Source organism: Candoia aspera, chromosome 3, assembly GCF_035149785.1.
Source record: "Candoia aspera isolate rCanAsp1 chromosome 3, rCanAsp1.hap2, whole genome shotgun sequence".
In the NCBI taxonomy this organism is placed as follows: Eukaryota; Metazoa; Chordata; class Lepidosauria; order Squamata; family Boidae; genus Candoia; species Candoia aspera.
Genome location: NC_086155.1, coordinates 9443872 through 9467591, shown reverse-complemented (window position 1 = coordinate 9467591; position 23720 = coordinate 9443872). Strand labels below are relative to the sequence as shown.

The following is a 23720-nucleotide window of genomic DNA, read 5'->3' as shown; positions in this document are numbered from 1 at the left end:
GCCTCGCGCCGCTCCTCCATCCCCCTCCCCGCCCCAATCTGCCCGTGGCCTATAAAAAGGGCGGCCGGCGGGGGGTCTCTCCCTCAGTCCGCTGCGGAGGCGAGCGGCGGTGCCTCTCCCGGGGGAGCGCGCGCTACCGAGACAGCCCGGCAGCCGCGGGTGCGACGGAGGAGGAGAGGGACGACGACGGCGGCGGCGACGCGGGCGACGCCTTGCTCCGTCCTGGTCTGAGGGCCTTCCCTGGGTCGTCCTCTGCGGGCGGCGGCGGCATCCCCCCTCAGCGGTCCCAGCTCGTCTGGCCCGGCCGCCGGGCTGCGTCGGGGCCGCCTTCGAGGCCTTCCCTCCCCTGCCCGCGCGGCCGCCTCCCCCCTCCGCACAGGCGCCATGAGCTCGGGCACGCCGTATATCGGGAGCAAGATCAGCCTCATCTCCAAGGCGCAGATCCGCTACGAGGGCATCCTCTACACCATCGACACCGACAACTCCACCGTCGCCCTCGCCAAGGGTAGGGCCGGAGGGGGGGCGCGGCGGCGGCGGGGGCGCGGGGACGCCTTTTCCTCGGCCTCCCGCCGCCCACAATACCGAGGGCGCGGGCCCCGCCTGCGCCCGGTGCCCCCGAGGGGCCGGGGGGGAGCGCCGGCGGCGCAGGACGTGGGGTTTGGCTTCCCTTCCTCGCGCGGCCCCTTCTTCTCCCCTTGCCCGGGGGGGAAGCGGGGGGGGGACACGCGAGCGCTGCTGGAGGTGGTTGGGGCTTGGGCGCGGGAGGGCAGCAGCTGCTTCCAAAAGGGGGAGGAGGGCGCGGGGCGGGGCGGGCGCCGGGCTCCCGGTGCGCATCTCTTTAAAGGGACACGCGCGCCGCCGACCTGCAGAGGGAGCGGGTGCCGCGCTTTCCAAAGGAGGCAGCGGCCCGGGGGTAGCCCGGGCGCGGGGAGGGGGCGGCTTCTGTTCACCCCCTCCCCCCCTCCCACCTTCCCTCAGGACCCCCTTTCAGACCTTCCGGAGGTGGTGGAGCGACCCCAAAGCCATAAACGAGACCTCGCAGATTGATGCCGGGAAGGGAGAAGGTGGTTTGATTCCGTGGGCTGTCAGATGCAAAAAGCGGGGGCATCTTTCTAGGGCTAATTTTTGAACAACACCCCCCCTCCGCCCCCGCTGCAACTTGCTTCTCGAGTCTGATTTCGAAAGTCACTTTTGGGGAGGGCCGGGAAGATAGTGCAGAGGTGCTGCAGTTCCTTGCCGGCTCAGCTTTTTACTCTCCTGGGCGTGAGGAGTGGAGAAATAGCTGCAACCCACTGAGCTTCCACTATCCCCCGACCAATTTGTGGAAAAGGGATTGTTTTGGATTTGTAAAACGAAGTGTAGTAGGAGCTGTTGGTGACAGCAGGGGCAATCCCATTTTGGCCTTTGGTAATATATGGATCCAATCCTTCTGAATGGCGTAGGGTTCAGTCTGTCATGTAAATATAAGCAGGTGCGTTGCTTCATTGAACTGCAATTTTGTTAACGGGCAAGCTTGTGTGAGCAACTCTTAACTTTTCACTGTTCCCAGTCTTATAAGCTCGCTGGATCCTTGTGTTGTTTGACTTCAGTAAAAGCAATTGTAGCACTGGAAAATTTTCCATTCCGCATTTTTTGTATAGAATGTTTCTTTTTCAAAAAGTATGGATGTTCCACACTGAATGGTTATAATGCTATTCATGTTGGGCAGTTTCGGAGTTGAGATAAAAATGTCCCTGGAAAGCATGGTATGTGACAAGATATTCACACTATAGGTGGACTGGTTACCTATAAAAACTAATGTATATGCTAAATCGGATACCGCTTGGTTTATGATACTGAGAAATTAAGATATAAAATGTTCTGGGGAAAGGTATATTCTGCAAAAAACTACAGTGAGATTAGACTGGAGAAGAAAGTCACTCTGGGCTTACAATTCAGCATGGAAATATTGCACAGTGCTCCTTTTCTAAAGAATCACTCGGTACGTATATGAAATATTGGAATTAAAAAGGGAGTGATTTTCTCCATCCTGGCTCTAAAAAAGGGCACTCGGAACGGGTGAAAATGGCATTAACTGAATCCAGAGAGTCAAGAGATGTGCTTTGTGCAAGAGTTTCACCCTGTTAAAATGGTTTTTATGTATTTCTAAAATACGTTATATAAAAATACATTTTATTCTGGAAAATAATGAGCTAGCCTATGTCTGTTGCCAGCCCTTGTTCCACTGTGAATTCGGTAACTGCACTCTCCCGAAAGCAGTAGTTGGCCATTTATCCGTTTGCTCTGTTTGGGAGCCCCATAAAGTTAGCTAAACAGAAATGAGTATTTTGTTTCATTCAGCTCCTTCCCCTCCCTTTCCAGAGAAAATCAGGGGAACTGTGAGAAGGCCTTGGACTCTGATTTCATGGAAGGCTTGGTGACAAGATTCCTGTAGATTAGAGAGAAATTTCAATTTTTCTCCAATATTGTTGTTCCTGCCCAGTGGAGTAAACAGCTGGAGTTGAAGGGATTTTTCTCAAAGATTGCAGTACAAAGGCACAATGTAGCTTTGAAGTCACACCCAAGGAGAGGCAGGATAAGGGGTCCAAAGCTTTGTAGTGTTGAGTTAGCCATTTTGAGCCAGTTTTATTATTTTGTGGCCTAGAATAAAGTTTGAACTGTGCTCCTGAGTATATTTAGTAAAGTTCTTTGGAGAATACCAGCAAACCCTGCATACTGATTCATGCGTGCTTTATATACATGAGCAGAGAGGGTAGTTGTGTTGACAATGCTGAATGTTGAAACTTGCCTTGTTCTGTCTTTGATGTGCTGATGTATCTAGTAATTTTGGAAAAAAAATGGAAATTGTTTTGTTGTTGCCGATAGTTTTGATTGCTAGGTTTGCTAGAATGGCTTTTTGGGTCTAAAGCAGGGTTTCTCAGCCAGGGTTCCATTGCACCCTCGGGTTCTGCGAGAGGTCACTAGGGGTTCCCTGGGAGATCATGACTTTACAAATTCATTTTCAATTGGGGCAACTTCACATTAAAGAGGTAAGTTTCATTCTTTATGTTTAGTTTAAGAACGCTGTTAATGCATGTATTCAGGCCTACCCATTAAATGAATATAATTTTTAATTTCTGGCCTAGATTTGAGCCTGAATGTGCAGGGGTTCCCCAAGACCTGAAAAATATTTCAAGGGTTCCTTCAGGGTCAAAAGGTTGAGAACGGCTGGTCTAAAGTCTGTGTGAAAAAGTCAGGCAGAACGTCAGAGGCTTTGAGAATATTCTTTAGTTAGGCCATCCCTAGAAAGTATTGCTTCTTCCCTCTTCTTTGATTATTTTCAGATCAGTTTTAAACTTTACCAGGTAACATTAGAAAGTCATTCAGGGCAGAGGTCTGGATTAACCACTTGATTAACTCACTCTGACTTTGAGTCTGTTTGAGTAATGTGTGGCTTTCCTAAACTGTATTCCCTGTCTCCAATTTGCTGCTCTGTTTCCCTTTGGCAGTTGGGTTCCTTAGTGCCCTGTTCTGAGAGAAGAGGGTAAGATGCCTAAGGCACAGTACTCCATTTCCCCTTTTGCTTGGTTAAGGCAAGAGCTCTTGGAAAATTCAGATTATACCTAGGAGTAGGAAAAAAATAAAATTCAGAGCTTTTGATTTTAGCAGCTGTGGCCTTAACAATTAGCTGCAGGGTATATGTTGGAGAGAGGTGGGGAACTGTTTTGAACTGTGATGTATGGGTGGGGATGTTTATAGCATTCTAGAATGTTTGTAGTCTTGCCACTAGAAAGGAATATCCGGAGTTGTGAAGCCTTGCAGTTTGTAGCTCTGCTGTTTGGGTGGAAGTACCCAGAGTTGTGAAGCATTTTTGTGTAGTAATACTGGTTTCCTTTTGTTCCAGTGAGGAAAAGCTGAGGTGACCTGGCTTGGTTCAGAAGCAACCACAAAAGCATTCGCCATAATTGATGTTAGAGCAAAACAAAATTCAAATGGAAAAAATGGCTCTTGAAAAAGAGTACATGTCTGTAGGAAACTCAAGGCCTAAAACAACCCCATAGCCCTCAATGAAGGAAGCATTTTTGGATATTGCATTAAAATGAAGCCACGTAGGAGCAAAAAAAAAATCATGTTTAAGGAGCATGGCGTTTGTGGTTTGCATATATGGAATGTTGCCAGTGGAATGTTGAAGGAGTAGCATGAAAAATTGGAGGTGGTAGAGAAGAAAAAAGCAATGCAACTTCAGACAGACTTAAATTAATTGTTCATTTGAAATACATTCAGGATAAAGGGAGAAATGCAACATGGTTTCAGGAAAGGCAGAAACAGATTTGGAGGCCACAAAGATCAAGTTGAAGAAAGTGCCTAGAAAGCACTGAGGATTTTGAATTAGATTTTCTGCAGAGACAGAGCAAGGACTGTCTGTGGATGCCTTTGCCAGAACATCCAGTTAATGCAGGTTGGCCTAGCTAGGCTGTTGCTCCAGGTGTGGACAGATTGATAGGGCATACTACTACTACTGTTTATGTAATTTTGTAGAAACGACTAAGTGCAGACCAAGTCAAGCTCAAGCTGTTGCAGAACAAATGAATCCCCTAAATTGTGAGGGGCTGTCATGATTTACTTAGCTCTCAAAATTGTGGCAAATTTATCTAAAGGCTGACAGCATTGATTTGACCCAGATTCCCTGACCTGTTAATGTCTGTGATGGCACCATTTAAAATACCAGAAAAGAGTTGTTGAAATCGTTGTTTAAGACTTTTAATCCTTAGTTGTAATACTGGTAGACCAATTTTTACAGAGGCTCACACCTGAATTCCAGAAGCCTTGTAGGAAAGAGTTGTTAGCAGTTTTGCCTACTGCCTGTTCGAACTTGCGATTTCACAGTAATGGACTATGATGTGGCCAGAAGCTGCCTATCCATAGAGGTAAACTGAATGGTCACCTAAGGTGCCAAGTTAAGTAGGTGCCTTTTTTTAAAAATAAAAACTGCCCTTGGGGCTGGAGGTACTAATTGCATGGTTTGCCTAAGTCACCAGTTGCTTGCAGCTGGCTTCCTGTAAGGAAGTGTAGTATGCTGGGTTGATTAGACAAAGAGGGCTTATCCCATACCCAGGATAGGATAAGATGGTAACTGGATTAAAGTAGATCTGGATGAGCAGCTCAGAGAGACAGAACTATTAAGAGCCCAGCCATCTGTTGGAACCAGTGTAGATAGTAACTTATGCCAGAACCCAACCATCCATGTCATACCAGAATGAATCAGCATTATCGGTCCTCTGCCCTTTATTAAAGATTCCCACAACTGTATAGGCAAGGATCTTCTCTTTTCCAGAAAAGGAATCAGTCTGATCAGTACAGGGCTTTTACATGGAAGGAGAGGACATGGGCCTCTTGGAGAGGACATGGGTCAATTTGAGGGACAGCTCCTTCTTCATTGAAGTATAGGCAAGGCTAAATCTAGGCAAAGCTTTACAAACATTGTCCCTGTCATAGGCACTGGCTTCAGGAGTGCAGAAAGTCACTTCCCTATAGGAAGTGGCTGAAATTTGCTAATCATGCCCAGCTCCCTGTGGGTCTTGCAAAGGGAGTAAAGGCACCTTTTGAGCTACAGAGGATATTTGGGATCCTTAATGCAGTCTAATAAGTATTTGAACACTAAAATATCCCCCAAAATGAAGTGCTATAAAAAAAGCTTAAAGAGGGGGGAAAAATCTGTGCCTAAGAATCCATTCCAGGCAGGAAAGCATTTGGTTTACTGTTAAAGAAGCTTCTCCCAGTGAAACTATTGTTGATTCTGTTACAAAAAGATGAAAAGAAAGAATTCCCCTAAGGAAAGAATGAACAACTCTTCTGCATAGTTAAAAAAAACAACTGTTCTTGAGACCCAAAGCACAGATGCAGAAGAAAAGCCAGAGTTCCTTTCCATTAATCTTTTCTGAAGATTAATAATGTGTGAGAAGCAAAACGTAGATAGGTTAAAAGAAGATGCAGATCCAAACACTGAGAAATGCAATGTGGTAACATCAGTCTGCATAAAGTCCCATGGAAATGGAAGGAAGAAGCCCCACAGTTGTCTTTAAAAAAAAAAAAAAAAAAAGCCTCACTATATCTTCTGGGTGTGCTGGGTTAGCACTACTTTAAACATTCCAGAATCACTTAGTTTTTGCTAAACAAGAATTCTGTGGGGCTGTAAATTTACCTATTTTTGAAAAATAGAAGCAGATCTCATGCTGAATGCTGCAAAGTCCTCTAGTGGCCAAATACTGTCAGTGCCACTGGAAGCCCCCACCCCTAACAGAAGCCAAGAAATTGATTCAAGTCTGTACCTCCACTCCCCAACAAAATGAGTGTGGAAAAGTAAAGTAAACTCACTGATGAATACTCAAATAAGCTTGCAAATCCTCATTTAACCTTGATGGCCTACAACAGTAGGCTATCTTTTGATTTTAATGAATTGTTCTTCATAATATCAAGAAATATATTTACCGTGAATTGACAAATCCAGTACCGTTAACCAAAGGTCAACAAACCCAAGCTGGATCAGATGTAGCAATTACCACCTGCCACTATGAGAGGGTGGGGACAGAAGATTTTGAGATGATGTTGAGGTCAAGACCCATTTCAGCTATAGTAAGCTTCTCTTATTTCCCATAATCAAAGAGAGGTGTGAGAGCTACTCAATATATGTCAGCCACTGAGAAACTCTTCTGAGATGTGGTATGGAATTATTGGGAGCTTCTGTCATTCTCATATGCTTCTGTATAGCAAGGGAAAACCTTGTACTTCTCAGGAATAGAACAGCAGACTCTGATTCTGTATTTTCATCAGAGCAATTAAAAGGTAGGGCCATGCACTCTTTAACGAAGATTTGGGTAATGTACTTTAGATCTCACATAAGAACAAGATGGAGTGGCTTTGGGTTTTTGGACCCTCTGGTTCTGGGGACCTTCCATCTTTGGTTCTGGATGATGTTGTTCTGCCTCAAACAGAACCAGTGTGCAGTCTGGGGGTCCTGTTGGACACACAGCTTCTGCTTGAGGAGAAGAAGGCAGCCATGCTTAGGAGGATTTTTGCACAGCTTTGGGTTGTTTATCAGTTGTACCTATCCTGGACCAGGAGGCCTGGTCACGGTCATTCATGCCCTAATGACCTCCCAATTGGACTACTGTAATACACTCTACATGGGGTTTCAGCTGGTACAGAATGTGGTGGCCCAGGCAGTCAAGGGCGCTTATTATTTCGCACGTGTGACACCACTGCTCCGCAAACTGCACTGGCTTCTGGGTGCCAATCAGGATGCTGGTAGTCACCTTTAAAGCCCTTCATTGCTTGGGCTGGGTTACTTATGGGACCCTCTCTCCCTGGAACAGCCATATAAATCTTATAAATGAACAACTGAATGAATGTCACTGGCCAATTTATTAAAGCAGCACGTCATTTTCAGGCTTCTGCACAATCCTGAAAAGAAAGTTGTGTCTGCTTCAAGATTCCATTAACTTTAATGCCTGAATTCCTTAAAACAGAGGAAAACTGCTTTTTGGGTGAAATCATTGGGCTGGTTTAATGAGTAGTGGTGAGAGACTGTACTTCTGAATTGTTTTCAAAGTGTGCAGGGCCCTTAAAAACGTACTTGCCGGTCAGTAATCTTTTGCCTTTTAATAGCCTAACTAGTTCGGTAATGACAATTGATCATTCAGTAACCTTAATGGGTTTAGAGCACCTTCAAATCTAAATCTCCTCAAATACTTTATTCATTCCTCTAATATAAAAATTCTTTTCCAGTCTTTTCCTTGCATCACTTTGAGAACTGGAAAGGGTATCATAACTTTCCTGTGATGGAATCTGTTGTGGAGTTTCTGTTAATCTTGTTCTTGGTCTGTACTGGATGTAATAAGTTTGCTTTTGCCTGCCTTCAACAACTAAATATGGAGTACCCGTGATGTTGTTTTTCCTAAAAGAAGAGGCAATAGCATACTATGATTATGCTTAGTAAGGAGATAAAAGAGGTACAGCTTTAAAAATTAGCTGTGTCAGAAGAGTTGTGCACAGTGTTAGCTGGCACAGAGGAAGTAATATCTTGAACATATAACTAGAATTCTAGCTTTTATCTGGCAGCAACAAATATGAATGAATGGGGAAGCCCGTCAGTAGCTGTAGTGAAAACAAAGGAAACACTATCCTGAGAGCGATGCGCTACTAATTTGATTCAGTTCAGCTTAATATTCATGTGATTTTTGTCCTGTAAAAAGTGAATCCTACCGTTAGGCTATACTTAGTTTTGTGTGAAACAACTCTTGATCTTCCTGTCCAAATGTCATCTTTCTCCTTCATCCCCCATTGCAAATCACACAGGTTTTTGGATTGAGAATTACTGTCCTAAAGAGTATCAGTTTTTTGCTTTCTGTTGGATAAGAAATGTTTTGTTTGTCCTCATACCAAACTATTCCTTGTTAATTGCTCCATTCCGTAGGGATGATTAGGCATGGTTTAAAGGAAGCTGAGGGATGACTTACTTCAATATTCGGTTTACTTCTCTTTCTTCAGCCCCGTGTTATATGGTTTCATTGCTGCAAGTGAGCAATGTTAGTGAACAAACATTCCGATATAATTTCAAATAGTCAACTCCTTATTTGAAACGTGAGAACGAAGTTGGATCTGTTTTCATTGCTGGACCACTCATATAAAACAGCATTTGTAATGCTGCTGCTTGTGTTAAAACAGTACTTTTGAATGCTTATTTAATAAATTTATGTAGTATTCTTTAATAGGTATTTCCCGCCAATTCGTTTTTTTAAAGAGGACAGTATGTAATGAAATGAAGGACATGGTGGCGCTGCGGGTTAAACCGCTGAGCTGCTGAGCTTGCCGATCGGAAGGTCGGCGGTTCGAATCCACGTGACGGGGTGAGCTCCCGTTGCTAGTCCCAGCTCCTGCCAACCTAGCAGTTCGAAAACACGCCAATGTGAGTAGATTAATAGGTACCGCTTTGGCGGGCAGGTAACGGTGTTCTGTGTAGTCATGCCGGCCACATGTCCACGGAAGTGTCTACGGACAAACGCCGGCTCTTCGGCTTTGAGACGGAGATGAGCACCGCCCCCTAGAGTCGGACACGACTGGACTTCATGTCAAGGGAAACCTTTACCTTTACTATGTAATGAAATACTTACTGTTCAGGAAAAAAAATATTCAAGATGTAAAGGCTTTGGAAAATAAAAGGTCTCTGGCTAATGCTGAAAAAATATTGGATGGATCCTGGCTTAAGAATGCCTATCTAATTCAGCATTTTATTCCCACAGTGGCCAAACTGAAACCTCAAATGGGAAACGGGGATGATAACATCATCTCATACGTGGTTCTAGCAACAGTAATAAGAGGAAAGATATCTCTGTGACTGGTGGTGTAAAATGTAATCTAAAATTGGTTGCCATTATCAAATTCTTAGTGCACAGTTAGACATGTTAAGTGAAAGACCGTCAATGAATAGTAATTGAAGACATTTAATGGATATTCTCAAAATGTGGCTTAAAAATTTATCACGTTCTATCAGCATAAGTGCCGGGTAAGCTTCTTGAATGGAAAATTAAACAGGACACCTGGAATATCCTGTCACCCAGCCACAATTTGCCTCACCTCGTGGATGGGGAGGACACATGGAAGAGAAATAAGTGCTCTTCCATTACTCTTTGGATTAGAAAAACTTGAGAAATTGCCAGTTGATAAATTTTCCTTCGCAGGAGTTATCTCAATTCCAAAGCAACAATACAGTGTAATGGAGAGGGAGGCAAGAGGCAGCCTTTAATATTGGTCAACAAGTGCTAACAACTTGGACCACTCAGTAGCCAGGTCAGTATAAGTTCTTAAAAAATACTAACTTGCATTTTGAGAATTGATAGTATAGCTCAAAATATATAGCTGAAAGACCCATTTATCTAAAGATGGTGTAAAATAGCTGTTGAGTTCAAGTAGTAACATTTAAGTCTTTCCTCAAAGTGCGCTCGTTTGGAACAGAAGATCGTCCCACAGACCGCCCTGCTCCTCCAAGGGAAGAAGTTTATGAGTATATCATCTTTCGAGGGAGTGACATTAAAGATATCACTGTATGTGAGCCTCCGAAAGCACAGCATAATTTGCCCCAAGATCCTGCTATTGTCCAAGTAAGTAATTCCATCTGGAACAGATCACAGTTTCACCGTGTACTTCTTTGGGCACTTCTAACAGTAAAAACCACTTTTGCTATGCATATAAATTCTAACTGGGCTTAGCTGATAAATTCTAATTCAGTAAAAATGACTATATGATTGCTTGCTATGTTTGCTAAGTGAATCATTAAATTTGTATAATGTCTTTCTATTAAATACAGTGCTCAGGGTGAATAACAATAGAATTGCAAGTGAAGTATAAAATGAAAACATGAACACAAACTGCTTAAACACAATAGTATACTAGTAATCATATTAAGACCTGTTTATTTGCTCTAGTACAATGACAACAGAAATGGAACTGGCTGGTATTCCGAAAGGCTGGAAGTGTGAGAAGATTCTCACATTTCCACCAAGGATGTTCCCAGTAGTGAAGTATAAAAGAGGTCTTCTCCCAATGAATTTACAACTCAGACAGATCCTTATGGGGAAATATTTTAGGTAGCCTGACTAGGACAGGTTAGTGAATCATTTGTGACATGGAAGTCATGTGCTCCCTATAATTGGCTACTGTCAGTCTTTGGCTGGTGTTTCTGAACTCATTTGAAAACTAGCTCTCAGTGAAGAATATTATTTATTTATTTATTATTAAATTTATATCACCGCCCATCTCCCCCAATGGGGGACTCTGGGCGGTTTACAATAAATAGCATTAAAACATAGCCAGATAAAAATTACATAAAAATATACATAAAAACAAACGCAAAATCCAAGTGGAGATGGATCACTAAGCGGTGCTATGGCGCCAGCCATCCCCAGGTGGAGCTATCACTCTCCCCCTCCCAAGCAAGGCGGCAGAACCAGGTCTTCAGTTTCTTCTGGAAGTCCGAGAGTGAGGAAAGCTGTCTCAACTCCGGGGGCAAGATATTCCAAAGGGCGGGCGACACTGCAGAGAAGGATCGCCTCCTGGACCCCACTAGGTGAAGTTCCTTCGCTGATGGGGTCCGTAGCATGCCCCCCCTGCCTGACCGAGTGGGACGGGTTGATGTTATGGGGACGAGGCGGTCCCTCAGGTACCCTGGTCCCATGCCATGTAGGGCTTTAAAGGTGATAACCAACACCTTGAATTGGACCCAGAAGCAAACTGGTACCCAATGCAGCTCGCGTAACAGTGGTGTCACATGGGCTGATTTTACAGCCCCAATAACTGTCCGCGCAGCCACGTTCTGGACCAGCTGAAGCTTCCGAATACTTTTCAAGGGTAGCCCACGTAGAGCGCATTGCAGTAGTCTATATGGGAGATGACAAGGGCATGAGTGACTGTTCGGAGGGCATCTCGGTCCAGGAATGGGCATAGCTGGCGCACAGCCCGAAGATGTGCAAAGGCCCTCCTGGCCGCGACTGCCACTCTTCGAGTAGGAGTCGCGAGTCCAGGAGGACCCCCAGGTTCCGCATTGGTTCCGAATTGGTTCCGAATGGGGCAGTGCCACCTCATCCAGAGCCAGAGATGACAACTTCCTGGAACCCGAGGAGCCATCAATCCACAGCCACTCTGTCTTACCAGTGTTCAGTTGAAGCCTGTTGTTCCCCATTCAGGCCCCCACAGGCCCCAGGCACCTGGAGAGGGTGGAGACCGCATCACTTACTTCACCCGGGATGGAGGTATATAACTGGGTATCATCAGCATATCGATGATACCTCATCCCATGGTGACAGATGGGAACTGCTCACCCAGCAGTTTCATGTAGATGTTAAATAGAGGAGAGAGTACCGAACCCTGCGGCACCCCACAATGGAGGGGTCGAGGGCTGGATCTCTCCTCTCCCATCACCACTGATTGGGAACGGCCCTGGAGGAGGGAGGTGAACCAGCACAAAACTACACCGCCCAACCCCCTGAGCCACCCCAGAAGGATACCATGGTCGACGGTATTGAAAGCCGCTGAGAGGTCCAAGAGAGCCAGGATGGATGCACTCCCTCCATCCCGCTCCCGCCAGAGATCATCCATATTAGTTACCAAACCTGATGTAACTAGGGCATATTTCACCACAGCTGTTTTGGAAATTGGTTTGGTTAGACCACTAGTCTCAGTTGTGCAAAAGCAGTATTTGCCACTTCAGAAACCTGGGCATTCAGGTTTGAATGCAGATGTATACTGGAGTTTGCTTGTTTTAGCAGCATACAAATGAAAACAAAAAATAAGTGTATACTGAAACTGAGTGTTCAGGGTTTCCAAACTTTTTGTCTATTTTTTGACTAAGATGCAATTGTTTGCTAGCATGTTAACAATTTCAGACACTGCTTGTGTTTACACACCATGGTAAACCAAGCCATTGTTAACAAACTACAACGGCTGTTTAAGGTATAATGACTATTTCCATAGCATGATGTCCATCTTCAACTTTATGTGGAGAATTGATCCTATTATACAGCTATTATTTCCTCACTTGATTGGTAAATTGATGGTTACAGGGATTTTCCCTTTTTCTTGCGATGCTGTTCTTTTCACAGCATCATCAGACATAAAGTTATAGACCAGATATTTAGATTTCCTATCAGCTTGATGTTGAACATATTCAAGGCCAGATAGGTTTGGCTTCTTTACAAACCATAGCTAAACCAACGGCATAAAATGTGTTAACTCAATCTTTGCATGTCTTAAAAACATACATTTAATGACAATGCTTGTACCCTCATCCGTATTGTTTTCTTCTTTTTGTTCATAGTAGCATAATTCTTTAACCTTCATTTTTTGCAGTCGTCTCTGAGCTCTGCATCTGCATCTTCTTTTCAACCTCATGTGCCTTATAGTCCCTTCAGAGGGATGCCATCCTATAGTCAGCTTGCCGCCAGTTCCTTAATTGGCCAACAGTATGCTGCGTCCCTTGGTTTAGGTGAGTAACAGAGGTCTGCTTGTCACTGAGATGGTCAGTCTCTGGGCTGCACCATTTAAGGGTGGTGTTCGTGTCCATGGAGAATATTCTTCTGAAGGGGAAATGTATATTGATGAACAGGGAAAGAATTTTTAAAATAATTTCTATCAAAGTGTTGGAATGTTTGAGGAAAACAATTCATTATATAACACTCTAATCTGAAGACATCCCACCTTGACACAGACTGATTGTGTAGAGTGAGAATTAGGCCAAAGATACACTGAACTTGGACCATTTTTGAGTTGTTGAAAGCATAGCTTTGCAAAAACCAGTGTCTCAACAAAGTTAAGCTTGTTATTTTTTTTTAACTTAACTGCTTACAGGTTTTAAACTAGGTTATAAAGTGAAGCTTATTCAGCTAATCCACTTTTAGGCAGGCTACCTCAGTGTGTGAGACATATGAGGTGATTTAGATTGAAGATGAAAGCCTGACTCTACTTAAGGCATGAATTAATTACAGTTGCTGTTTCCCAACCTTAATTGATAAACTCTAGTTTTGTTTTTTAAGTTCACAATATATCTTGTTTGGGGAGGTTGTGTGTGAGTAAAAATGTGTGAGCTGGTAATAAGTATCAGTTGAAAACTTTCTAGGATTCCTTCTTCCTCTTTTCAGTGTACCTGAGCAGTAAGTGTTTAAGTTTTTGTAGGGGTAGATGAATTTTGGACTGTTTTCTACATGAATATTTATATACTTTTTGAAGCACAATTTTCTCTTTATATACACACTGTAATTGCATTCTGATTCACATTCATTCAGGAAAAATGAATTATACTATGTTAAGATACGAAATAAATATTTTTTTTGTCCACATCTTTATTTCTACTGGTTGTTAAAGCATTTCAGCTTAGGGTTAGCACATGATATGTCATGTTCATCTGGTGGTGGGCAACCTGACCAAGATCTGTCTTGTTCCTGGTCAAATTCTTCCAAGTTTCAAAACTTTTAAGAATATGTTAGCTGCTTAAGCCTTCTTTCCCCAGTCATCTGGATGCCGGTATTGCTGTGTGTGTCTCACCAGTCTCCTTCTCTGCTTTTTCTTCTCCTCTCTTGTCTGTCTTTGTAGAGAAGCTGGTAAGCCCTCCAGCATCAGCAGCTGCTTCCAGTCCTAGCACTTCTTCATCTCCTCAGCCAGTTTCAGAGCCTGACTTGTCATCAGAGCCACATCTGCTGTCTTCTAAGGGTAACAGCAGCTTGAGGATTCCAAGTATTAGAAGAATTGCATGGTGTTTGCAAAAGTTCTGTTGTTTTTTTTAAACCCCCCTTCCTCCTCCTGAACAGAGTAACATCTGCAAGAAATACTGCAGTTGTCTTGTTTCTGAAAGCCTTGGTGCATTTGCTTCTGCTCCAGGTATTGGATGGGTGGATGGACAGGAATTCACTTCTAGCTAGTCGTTTAACGTTTTAAGGTGAAACTAGAGTGAAGGAATGGTGCAGAGTAGAGCCAGAGAAATTCGGTAGCATAAACACATGGAGAATGACCTGTTGCAGGTTTGGAAGCCCTCCACTTTGCAAAAAGTCCTACCTGTGCAACTAAGAAGAGGAAAAAATTACAAATTAAAGTCTGGAAAACTATCCTGCAAAATTCAGTACATTGGCTGATGATAGGACACCCACGAAACAATCCGTTGTACCTGGGCACTTCTTAAGAATTCCTCAGTGGCCTTGGAATGCAGCAGCTTGCGTTTTGTAAAACAGCTCCCTCAGATGAATTGAGCATGGCCAGGTGAATTCAGCCTCATAACCAGTTGATGGGCATGTGGTTTCCTCTTGCTTGAATCCTGTGGCAAGCATGTGAGGCCAGGGTTCAGCAATGGCAGGCAAAAGTGCCTATTGGGAAGGGGAGGATAGGTGGCAGTCTCTTCATTCAATACTGAACATTTCTACAGTACAGTTTTCGTCAGGGTGTTGTTGTTGTTTCTTCTACACTTGTCTAAGTGCAGTCACGCATTTTCTTGATTACTCTTGAACATAGTTAATGCTTGGTAGGTAGGTGACGTTTCCTTTGTGCAAAATTCCTTGGAATTTTGGATTTTCTAATGCAGAGATCTAGGAAGAACCGTTTGAAGATGCAGAGTTCCTCAGAATCATACTTGCAACTTGAGGATTCTGGGGAAGCTGTGTGAATGGTTTTTAAGTAGCGATAGAAGTTATCTGAGTTTCTTGCAGTGGATATTCAGAAAGGGCATTGTATTTTGTCAAGTTGTTTGCAATGTGACTCAGCATCTAAGAGGTTATTTTACCACTTAAGTGAGGTTTCAAGAGGCTTTGACATAACACAAGCATTCGATAAAATATATTTTTCTGTTATCAAGCAGTAACTAAATATATGTGCCTGTAAACATATAGAGAGCCAGTTTGGTATGGTGGTTAAGGCTTCAGGCTAGAAACGAGGAGGCTGTGAGTTCTAGTCCCTCCTTAGGCACAAAGCCAGCTGGGTGACCTTGGGCCAGTCCCCCTCTTTCAGCCCTAGGAAGGAGGCAATGGCCAACCACTTCTGAAAAAAACCTTGCCAAGAAAACTGCAGGGACTTCTCCAGGCAGTCTCTGAGAATCAGACACAATTGAAATGTACAGTAGACATAATCTACTCCATACAGTTGCTTACTGTGTGAATTAGTTTTGAACACCATTACAGTGTGGTTTTTAAAAATAAAGGTAGATGTATGAGACACAGACAAGGTATATGGACAATCCTATGACATACTGTATATAATACTTCTAATATATGATGTTTCAACCAGCATCGCAGTAATGGAATGTTCGATGGGAAAGGGGAGATGAACTTAATCATAGATCAAAAGAACAGAGATATATATCCAGTGAACTGAATTCTGCAGTTGGAGCTGTGGGAACCCATGTGTCTGCATGCTTTATTCGCCTTCCAAAACAGAAGCTTGATGTGTCCTTAGCAAGAACCTTGATCTCACGTGCTTCTATTGAATCTTCATGCTGTTGTCAGAGTTAAACAACTAGAAAAAAGACTGGGTGTAAAGCTTAATACTTGTCGTGAGAAACTATCAGCACCTTGAGATAGATCAGTCAAGAAACAATCTCTGCACTGTGTAGTTGCTTTTCTAAGTCACCAGCTCGTTCCTTCCTTCCCACGGTCAGCTCCTAACTGTTTTACAGGAAGAGAGGCTGAAACCTTGTCTCTCTGCTTGTGAAAGCCTTGTTGAGTTTCCTTTCGTAACAAATTTCTCATAACTAATCTAAATTTGCGTGTTTGAGTGGAGTGGCTTTCAAATAAAGTGTTATGGCATCTGCATCTGAAACTCTCTTCTCAGGTAAAGAAATGGATAGAAGTCTAAATGATTTTCTGAAATACACTGATTCTGGCAAAAGTTTGAATGTGTACTCTCCCAGGAAAAGCGAAGTTTTCCATTGAACCAGATCATGGAATGTGTAGATTTGCTGCTGTTAACTTTTACTGGAAGGGCAGGTCCAGTCCGCTAGCAAGTCCTACAGGTTTGAAGTTGGTCGTCTTTTGCATTGATATCTTTGAGCATTGGTGGATTTTTGCTACTAGCTGCCTGTGTCGAAATATTTGGTACGGTGAGGAATCAGTGATCAAAATCCACCACCAATCAAACAGCTAACCGTTGTAAATGCGGGTACATTCATATATCATTCTAAGCAATACGGCTTGTTTGGCTTAGCATGCTGCACATATCCAGCCAATTGTACGTTAGTCAAAAGAGCACACTTAAAGTTTAGTGTGATGTGTGAACTTGGTCCTTCAGTTATAATATGCACATCTGTGCGTGAAAGAGCTTAACTTTCAGACTTTGTTCTCAAAGATCCAGAGTAGGTAGAGTGTGTGTTTTTCATCTAAATCTGAGAGCCTGTATGGTTTGGAATGAAATATGCACAGCCAAAGTTATTCACAGTAATCACTGTACAAGCCTGTTGAAATTTGCTGATGATTTGGGGACTATAGTCAAATCAGATTTGTTCCTTGTAGCATTTCCACATGGGTGTCCCTGATCAATTGCTAATGCTTCCTGGAGTAACCCTCTTTCAGGAGAACACTCTTTCAAATTCTTTTGACAGGATGAGGGAAGCCAAGGTCTCTGAGCACAAATCAAGTTTGGTCAGAACAAATGCAGTGGTTACTGACATTGCTTGGTTTCTCTCAGGTGCTGCTTTTCCATCTGTTCATTCAGTGCGCAAAAGCCCAATGGTGGAGCAAGCTGTTCAGACCGGACCTCTCGATAACAGCTTGAATCCCAAAAAGACAGTCAAAGCTCCACCTGCGATTCAACGCAACACACGTCAGATTCAACAGAATAACAAGACAAATGGTACTGAAATCTTTTCCTTCAGATATATGCCAGTGTTTTAAAGCAATAATTAGAACTACCATCTGCTGTTATCTTTCAGCATCTTGACTATATTGAGTGAACAGGCTTTCCTATTTTGTCTTAGATATAGTTGAACCACCACCTGTGCAAACGCAAGGGCAGGTGAATGATGAGAATAGAAGGCCCCAGAGGAGGAGATCAGGTATGTTACCTGATTGTAAATTCTCCTAAGCAACTGAATTACCCTCTTCTGCATTACTTCCGTAATACAAACTTTCATAGAAGAACAAAGATTAATTACTCCTAATTAATTAAGAGTATTCCTACCTAAGTTGAAGACTAGTGGAGTTCAACGTTTCTGTGCATGAAGAACTAAAAGAATTACTGTGAAAGGACTTGAAGTCTTATGTAGTATATGACTTTGGTAGCATTAGCCCAGGAAGTTATGCTGGTCTATGAGAAATATTTCAAATCTAAGTCAAAATGTAAAATGAATTAGAATGGAAGAATAGCAAACTGCTTTCGTTCTGTAAAGTTCAATGGCCTGGAAGTTCAGTGGGCAAAATATTTCTGAATTAGAAGTATTTTCACTATGTTGGAATACAGCAAATTGAGAAGCAAAAATTCTTGAAGTTTATGATTTGATGGATGACTTCTGCTGTGTGGGAGGAGATCTCTGTCAAATTCTAGACATTCATACCATTCAAGCATTAATAAAATGAGAAGTACCAGAACAGCCAGCGTGCTGGCATCACTTTTGTGGAATTCAAATGATGTTGAGAAACTCAGCATCATGCATTGCCTTAAGCAAGGAGCATGTGAGGTCAGCCTTGCTTGGTCTAGAATTAAATGAATTCTCACTAGAAGATTGTAACATCTTCCATTCAGGAAATAGAAGAACTAGGAATCGTTCCAGAGGACAGAATCGGCCAGCTACCGTGAAAGAGAATACAATAAAGTTTGAAGGTGACTTTGATTTTGAAAGCGCCAATGCACAGTTCAACCGAGAAGAGTTGGATAAAGAATTCAGGAAGAAACTTAATTTCAAAGGTTAGTACTTTTGCTGTTTCTAGTATGATTACACTGTGTGCACAATTATTAGGCAAGTGAGTATTTTGACCATATCATTTTTATGCATATTTTCCACCTCCAAGCTGTATAAACCTGAATGCTTATTGGATATAAGCATATCAGGTGAGGTGTATTTATGTAATGAGGGAGGGTGTGGCCTAAGGAGATCAACACCCTATATCAAGGTATGCATAATTATTAGGCAGCAGCTTTTCCTCAGGCAAAATGGGCCAAAAAAAGATTTAACTGACTCTGAAAAGTCAAAAATTATAAGTCTTTCAGAGGGATGCAGCACTCTTGAAATTGCTAAGATATTGGGGCGTGACCACAGAACCATCAAACGTTTTGTTGCAAATAGTCAACAGGGTCACAAGAAATGTTTTGAGAAAAAAAGACGCAAATTAACTGCCAAAGATTTGAGAAGAATCAAACGAGAAGCTACCAGGAACCCATTATCCTCTAGTGCTGTCATATTCCAGAACTGCAACCTACCTGGAGTGCCCAGAAGTACAAGGTGTTCAGTGCTCAGAGACATGGCCAAGGTAAGGAAGGCTGAAACTCGACCACCACTGAACAAGACGCATAAGTTGAAATGGCAAGACTGGGCCAAGAAATATCTGAAGACAGATTTTTCAAAGGTTTTATGGACTGATGAGATGAGAGTGACTCTTGACGGACCAGATGGATGGGCCCGTGGCTGGATCAGTAACGGGCACAGAGCTCCACTTCGACTCAGACGCCAGCAAGGTGGAGGTGGGGTACTGGCATGGGCTGGTATGATTAAAGATGAGCTAGCTGGACCTTTTCAGGTTGAAGATGGACTCAAAATCAACTCCCAAACCTACTGCCGGTTTTTAGAAGACACTTTCTTCAAGCAGTGGTACAGGAAAAAGTCTGCATCTTTCAAGAAGACCATGATGTTTATGCAGGACAATGCTCCATCGCATGCATCGAAGTACTCCACTGCGTGGCTAGCCAGTAAAGGCCTCCAAGATGAAAGAATAATGAGATGGCCCCTTCCTCACCTGACCTAAACCCTACTGAGAACTTGTGGGCCCTTCTCAAACGGGAGATGTACGGTGAAGGAAAACAGTACACCTCTCTGAACAGTGTCTGGGAGGCTGTGGTTGCTGCTGCACAAAAAGGTGATCGTCAGCAGATCAAGAAACTGACAGACTCCACAAATGGAAGGCTTATGACTGTTATTGCAAAGAAGGGTGGCTATATTGGTCACTGATTTTTTGTTTGAAATGTCAGAAATGTTTATTTGTAAATTTTGAGTTCGTTTCTTCTCACTTTAACAGATGAAAATAAACGAGTGAGATGGGGGAATTTTCGTTTTTCATTTAGTTACATAATAATTCTGCACGCTAATAGTTGCCCAATAATTGTGCACACACAGATATGCTCCTAAGAAAGCCAAAACCTCCTTTTACTTAAATATTCAGGTTTGAGGTTTATTAAGATTGACCGAGAGCACTGTAGTTGTTCAATAATGAAATTCATCCTCAAAAATACAACTTGCCTAATAATTGTGCACACAGTGTAGTATGCCAGTCCCTCCTCCTTGATATGAATGAAAGAAAACATCTAGTACCAATGTAGCTCGTTACTTATGCACATTTAAAAATAATGATTTACCCCGTTCCTCTTCAGATGATAAAGTTGACATGGGAGAAGAAAAGGGCGAGCCTGCGGTGGCTGCTGAAAACTGTGATGGCAATCCAGATGAAGATCTGCTGGGGCCAAACTGTTATTATGACAAAACAAAATCCTTCTTTGACAACATCTCATCAGAACTGAAGTCTAGGTAACAGAACTCTAAGAGCTTTATTTTCGCTCTTTCACACTAGTTCTATTGGTTTAGTGCTGTTTTTGCCCAGTCCCCTTTTCTTTACTCCAATATTGAGCAGAAGTTTGCCTTTCAACAAATGAATGTCCTTAAATCTTGTCCTTTCTCAGTTGCAAATGAATGCCTTTCCCAATTTCTGTACTATATTGTAGATTTTATCTACAGTCCTTCCCTGATTACAGAAGCCATGCTTGAAAGGCACTAAAAGTAAGCTCATTTTTCAGATGCCAGAATGGTAGCCCATCAAAGTAGAGTTCTCAAAGCAGGTCTCTAAAGCTCAAAAAACTTTGACTTCTGTGGTACTTAAGGTTTAATGTTTGGGGTAGGAAGGAAATAATTAAATGGATGTTGTTTTATGGTGGAGGGAAGTTCATTTAGAAATTTGTGTGTGTGTGTGTATATGTATATATTGGGAAGGAGCAATTGCATTAGTGATTTGTATATGTGTTAATGGAAGGATTTATAGAAATGTGATTTTGGTTTGATACAGAGTTAAGGGATTGATTATGGAAATTGCTGTATATTCTTGCTGTTGAAGGTTGGAAGTCACCTCTGTATGTAATCTTTAAAATTCTTTTTTCTTGTGTTTCCCACTTTCTTAGTTTTCCTTTTTTCCTTTTTTGTAGTTTCTATCATAGTTTCAAACTTAATAAAATTCTTAAATAAAAAAAAGGGTTTAATGTTTGGTAAGCAGTCATAGATGGGGGGTGAGGAAGAAATCCGAGACCAGAAGAACCTGCTCAACCACACTCTTCATAGGAACCCTAGGATTTCAGCCTTGAGCCTTTTTTTGTGATGGGAGTCCTAAATGTTTAGAAACAGTATTCTTTGGGACTCTTTGCCTTAATATCCCTGTTTTTTAGCTTCTGCGGAGTTCTGGCTTCAGTTAGTATTTTAATGAGAGAGAAAAAAAGAGGTCAAATGTATATATCATATTCTTGGCAAAAGCTAGCCTATAAGTACTGCTGCTTGATTACTGAACCCTTCATCCTTAATTCATCCTTATGAATTACTTGACATGTTTTAATCATAAATCCCATTGGTTAAAGCCTACATGGTTTAGAAAACTCAGCCACAGCAGTATGATTTGGAAAATTACATCCATAAAACACATTTCATGGTATATTTTGTGACACGCTTTGTATGGGAAAATGATGTGATGGCCTTAGTCTTGTTTTTTGCCTGAGACAGAGTTTTACAGCATGAAGTTATAGAGAACGTGACTCTAACAGGAAAACTGGTAACTTGTTCTTTAGTTCACGGCGTACAACGTGGGCCGAAGAACGGAAGCTCAACACAGAGACCTTTGGCGTATCTGGGCGATTTCTCCGTGGCCGCAGTTTTCGTGGGGGATTTCGTGGTGGAAGGGGGTCTGGAGCTGTGCGGCGAAGTCAGGCTACTCCCAGGGTTGGCACTGGAAGAGTTTGAATCCTGCAGGCAAGTCACAAAATCACAGCATTTTAGGTTCAGCTTTCTTAGAGCAGCTGGGATGAATAAAGAAAACCAAATTGTCTGCTTATAATGAGTGTATTCCTCAAAACCAACTAATTAGACGCCTGGGGGTACTTAAGCTAGTGAAATGTTTGCTTTTATGGCAGCGGCAGCTCTCACGCACAGTTTTTCAAGGGCTTTGTGTGTAGTTAACCTTCAGGACCTTAATACTTTCAGTGCACTTTTTTAAGTGACTTGGAGTAAATGAGCATCCAGCAGAGTAATAGGTAAATTTATTGCATCGTTGTTAAACATGCCTCTGTGTTTTATTTTAGAGTTTTCAATCACATTGCTATGAATCCATGTACATAGGAAGGAGGGAACAATAAAAACTGCTGCACTTAAAGGATGGGTGAATGAAACATTACGTTCACAAGCCTGAATTCCGAGGAGATTACTGCTAAAGTGTCACAGCAGGATTGGAGCACTGGAATTACTTCAGGAGTGCTCAGAAACCACCTCTGGTTCAAGAAGTACTTTTCTTTTTGGATTTTTCTTTTTGGTGGATGGGGGTCTTTTTAAAAGTAGTGCAAGAGACCTGTGCTGCTTCTAAGTTCCAGCCGCTGTTGTAGTTGAACACAGGGAATGCTTGTTCTAAAGAAAGCAACGCAATTCTAAATTCTTCAAAAATGAAACCAGCAGCTTAATCCGGAGAGCCAAATGTCTCCTGGTGTCCTTTTGTTCTGACTTCTATGCCTTTCTCTTCACCTCCCTGCCCCTATTCAAGCAGATTGTTTTGATGTCTAGAAACAAATTCTAGTGCAAAAATGTTGTGTGTGTGATGTGGTGATGGGATTTGTTGCTGACCATGTATCTGTAATTCTGACTTGCCACTTGAGAAATACGATTTCTCTGGAGCAGCTTTTGTCAACCTTAGTGACTTTAAGACGTGGGGACTTTCAACTCCCGGAATTCCTTAGCCAACATGGCTGGCGGGGGAATTCTGGGAGTTGAAGTCCACACGTCTTAAAACTGCCAAGGTTGAGAAACACTGCTCTGGAGAATTACATTGCAGAGTTGCGTGGAGTGCTGGTCACCCCTCTCAAAAGAACTAGTATCTCAACTGATCCAGGATAAATGCCATTCTCAACTTCCTAATGATGAGCCATTCTGTCACTGCAAGTTTTCTGTATGTGGAGGAGGCTAAAACTTACATAATGCCCTTGCAGCAAATTTCGAGGGATATTTTTTCTCTCTGATTTAAAGGGGAAAGCCCAAGCTTCAAGCATTTACGTTCTCTCAAAATGCAAAACATGATGTCTTACAGGAAGCTTGGGCAATCAGTATGTTCAGTTGCTCTTCTTAATCTCCCCCAACTTTATAAATAGTTCAACTTTTTTGTGTTTTTAAAATAGTTGAGGATGAGCGCGCAGGGATTATAAACTTGCATGGAAATGGGTAAAGCCTTTAGTAATAGGTTTGTGCCACTTTTGTTATCTGTAGGAATATTCTGTTGAAAGGCTTCCGTAGTGGATGCTCTCTCCCCCCTCCCTCCCCCCACCCCCACCCCCATGGCTCCCCTAGGTCATGCGTTAAGTTGGTGTAAAGCTTTAGTTTCTTTTGTAGGCCTTCATCACAAAGGGTTACACATTGTGGTGAGGTCACGTTATGGAGTCATGTAAATTGTAATTATAAATAAACATGTAAATGTTTAACCATTCTCAGCTTTTTCTTTTGCCTATTTTCGTAATTTTTCAATCAAAAGGGTTGGGCAATGACTTGCAAACCAGGGTGATGCTGTATTTAGGAGGATGCCCTGAATTTGATGCTCAAATGCTGTTAATAAAAAAAAAACTCGTGCACACAGACAACAATTGTCCGCTTATTTCAAAAGTACTTTCATATGAATACGATGTTAACCACATGTCAGCTAGTTTATTCTTTACTGCTGAAGTTTCAACATTTTCTCCTGTGAGCCTGATGACTTGCTCCTTAGTCTCCATTTTGAAAT

The 23720-nt window shown here is 42.5% G+C and overlaps 1 protein-coding gene across 3 annotated transcripts; it reads left to right on the top strand.

Annotated features, from left to right (window-relative positions):
- LSM14B (LSM family member 14B) lies at positions 1-23424 on the top strand. Of its 3 annotated transcripts, XM_063296972.1 has the most exons (10): positions 3-505; positions 9973-10136; positions 12880-13015; positions 14119-14235; positions 17191-17355; positions 17480-17557; positions 18244-18405; positions 20083-20236; positions 21535-21715; positions 22045-23424. In XM_063296972.1, exons 1-9 carry the CDS (start codon positions 385-387, stop codon positions 21704-21706), a joined length of 1269 nt encoding a protein of 422 aa, XP_063153042.1. In that variant the 5' UTR covers positions 3-384; the 3' UTR covers positions 21707-21715; positions 22045-23424. The 3 variants fall into 3 exon arrangements, with proteins under 3 accessions (XP_063153044.1, XP_063153043.1, XP_063153042.1); XM_063296974.1 differs by lacking the exon at positions 14119-14235 and having other exon boundaries at positions 1-505; XM_063296973.1 differs by lacking the exon at positions 17480-17557 and having other exon boundaries at positions 1-505.
- Positions 23425-23720: the final 296 nt, after the last annotated feature.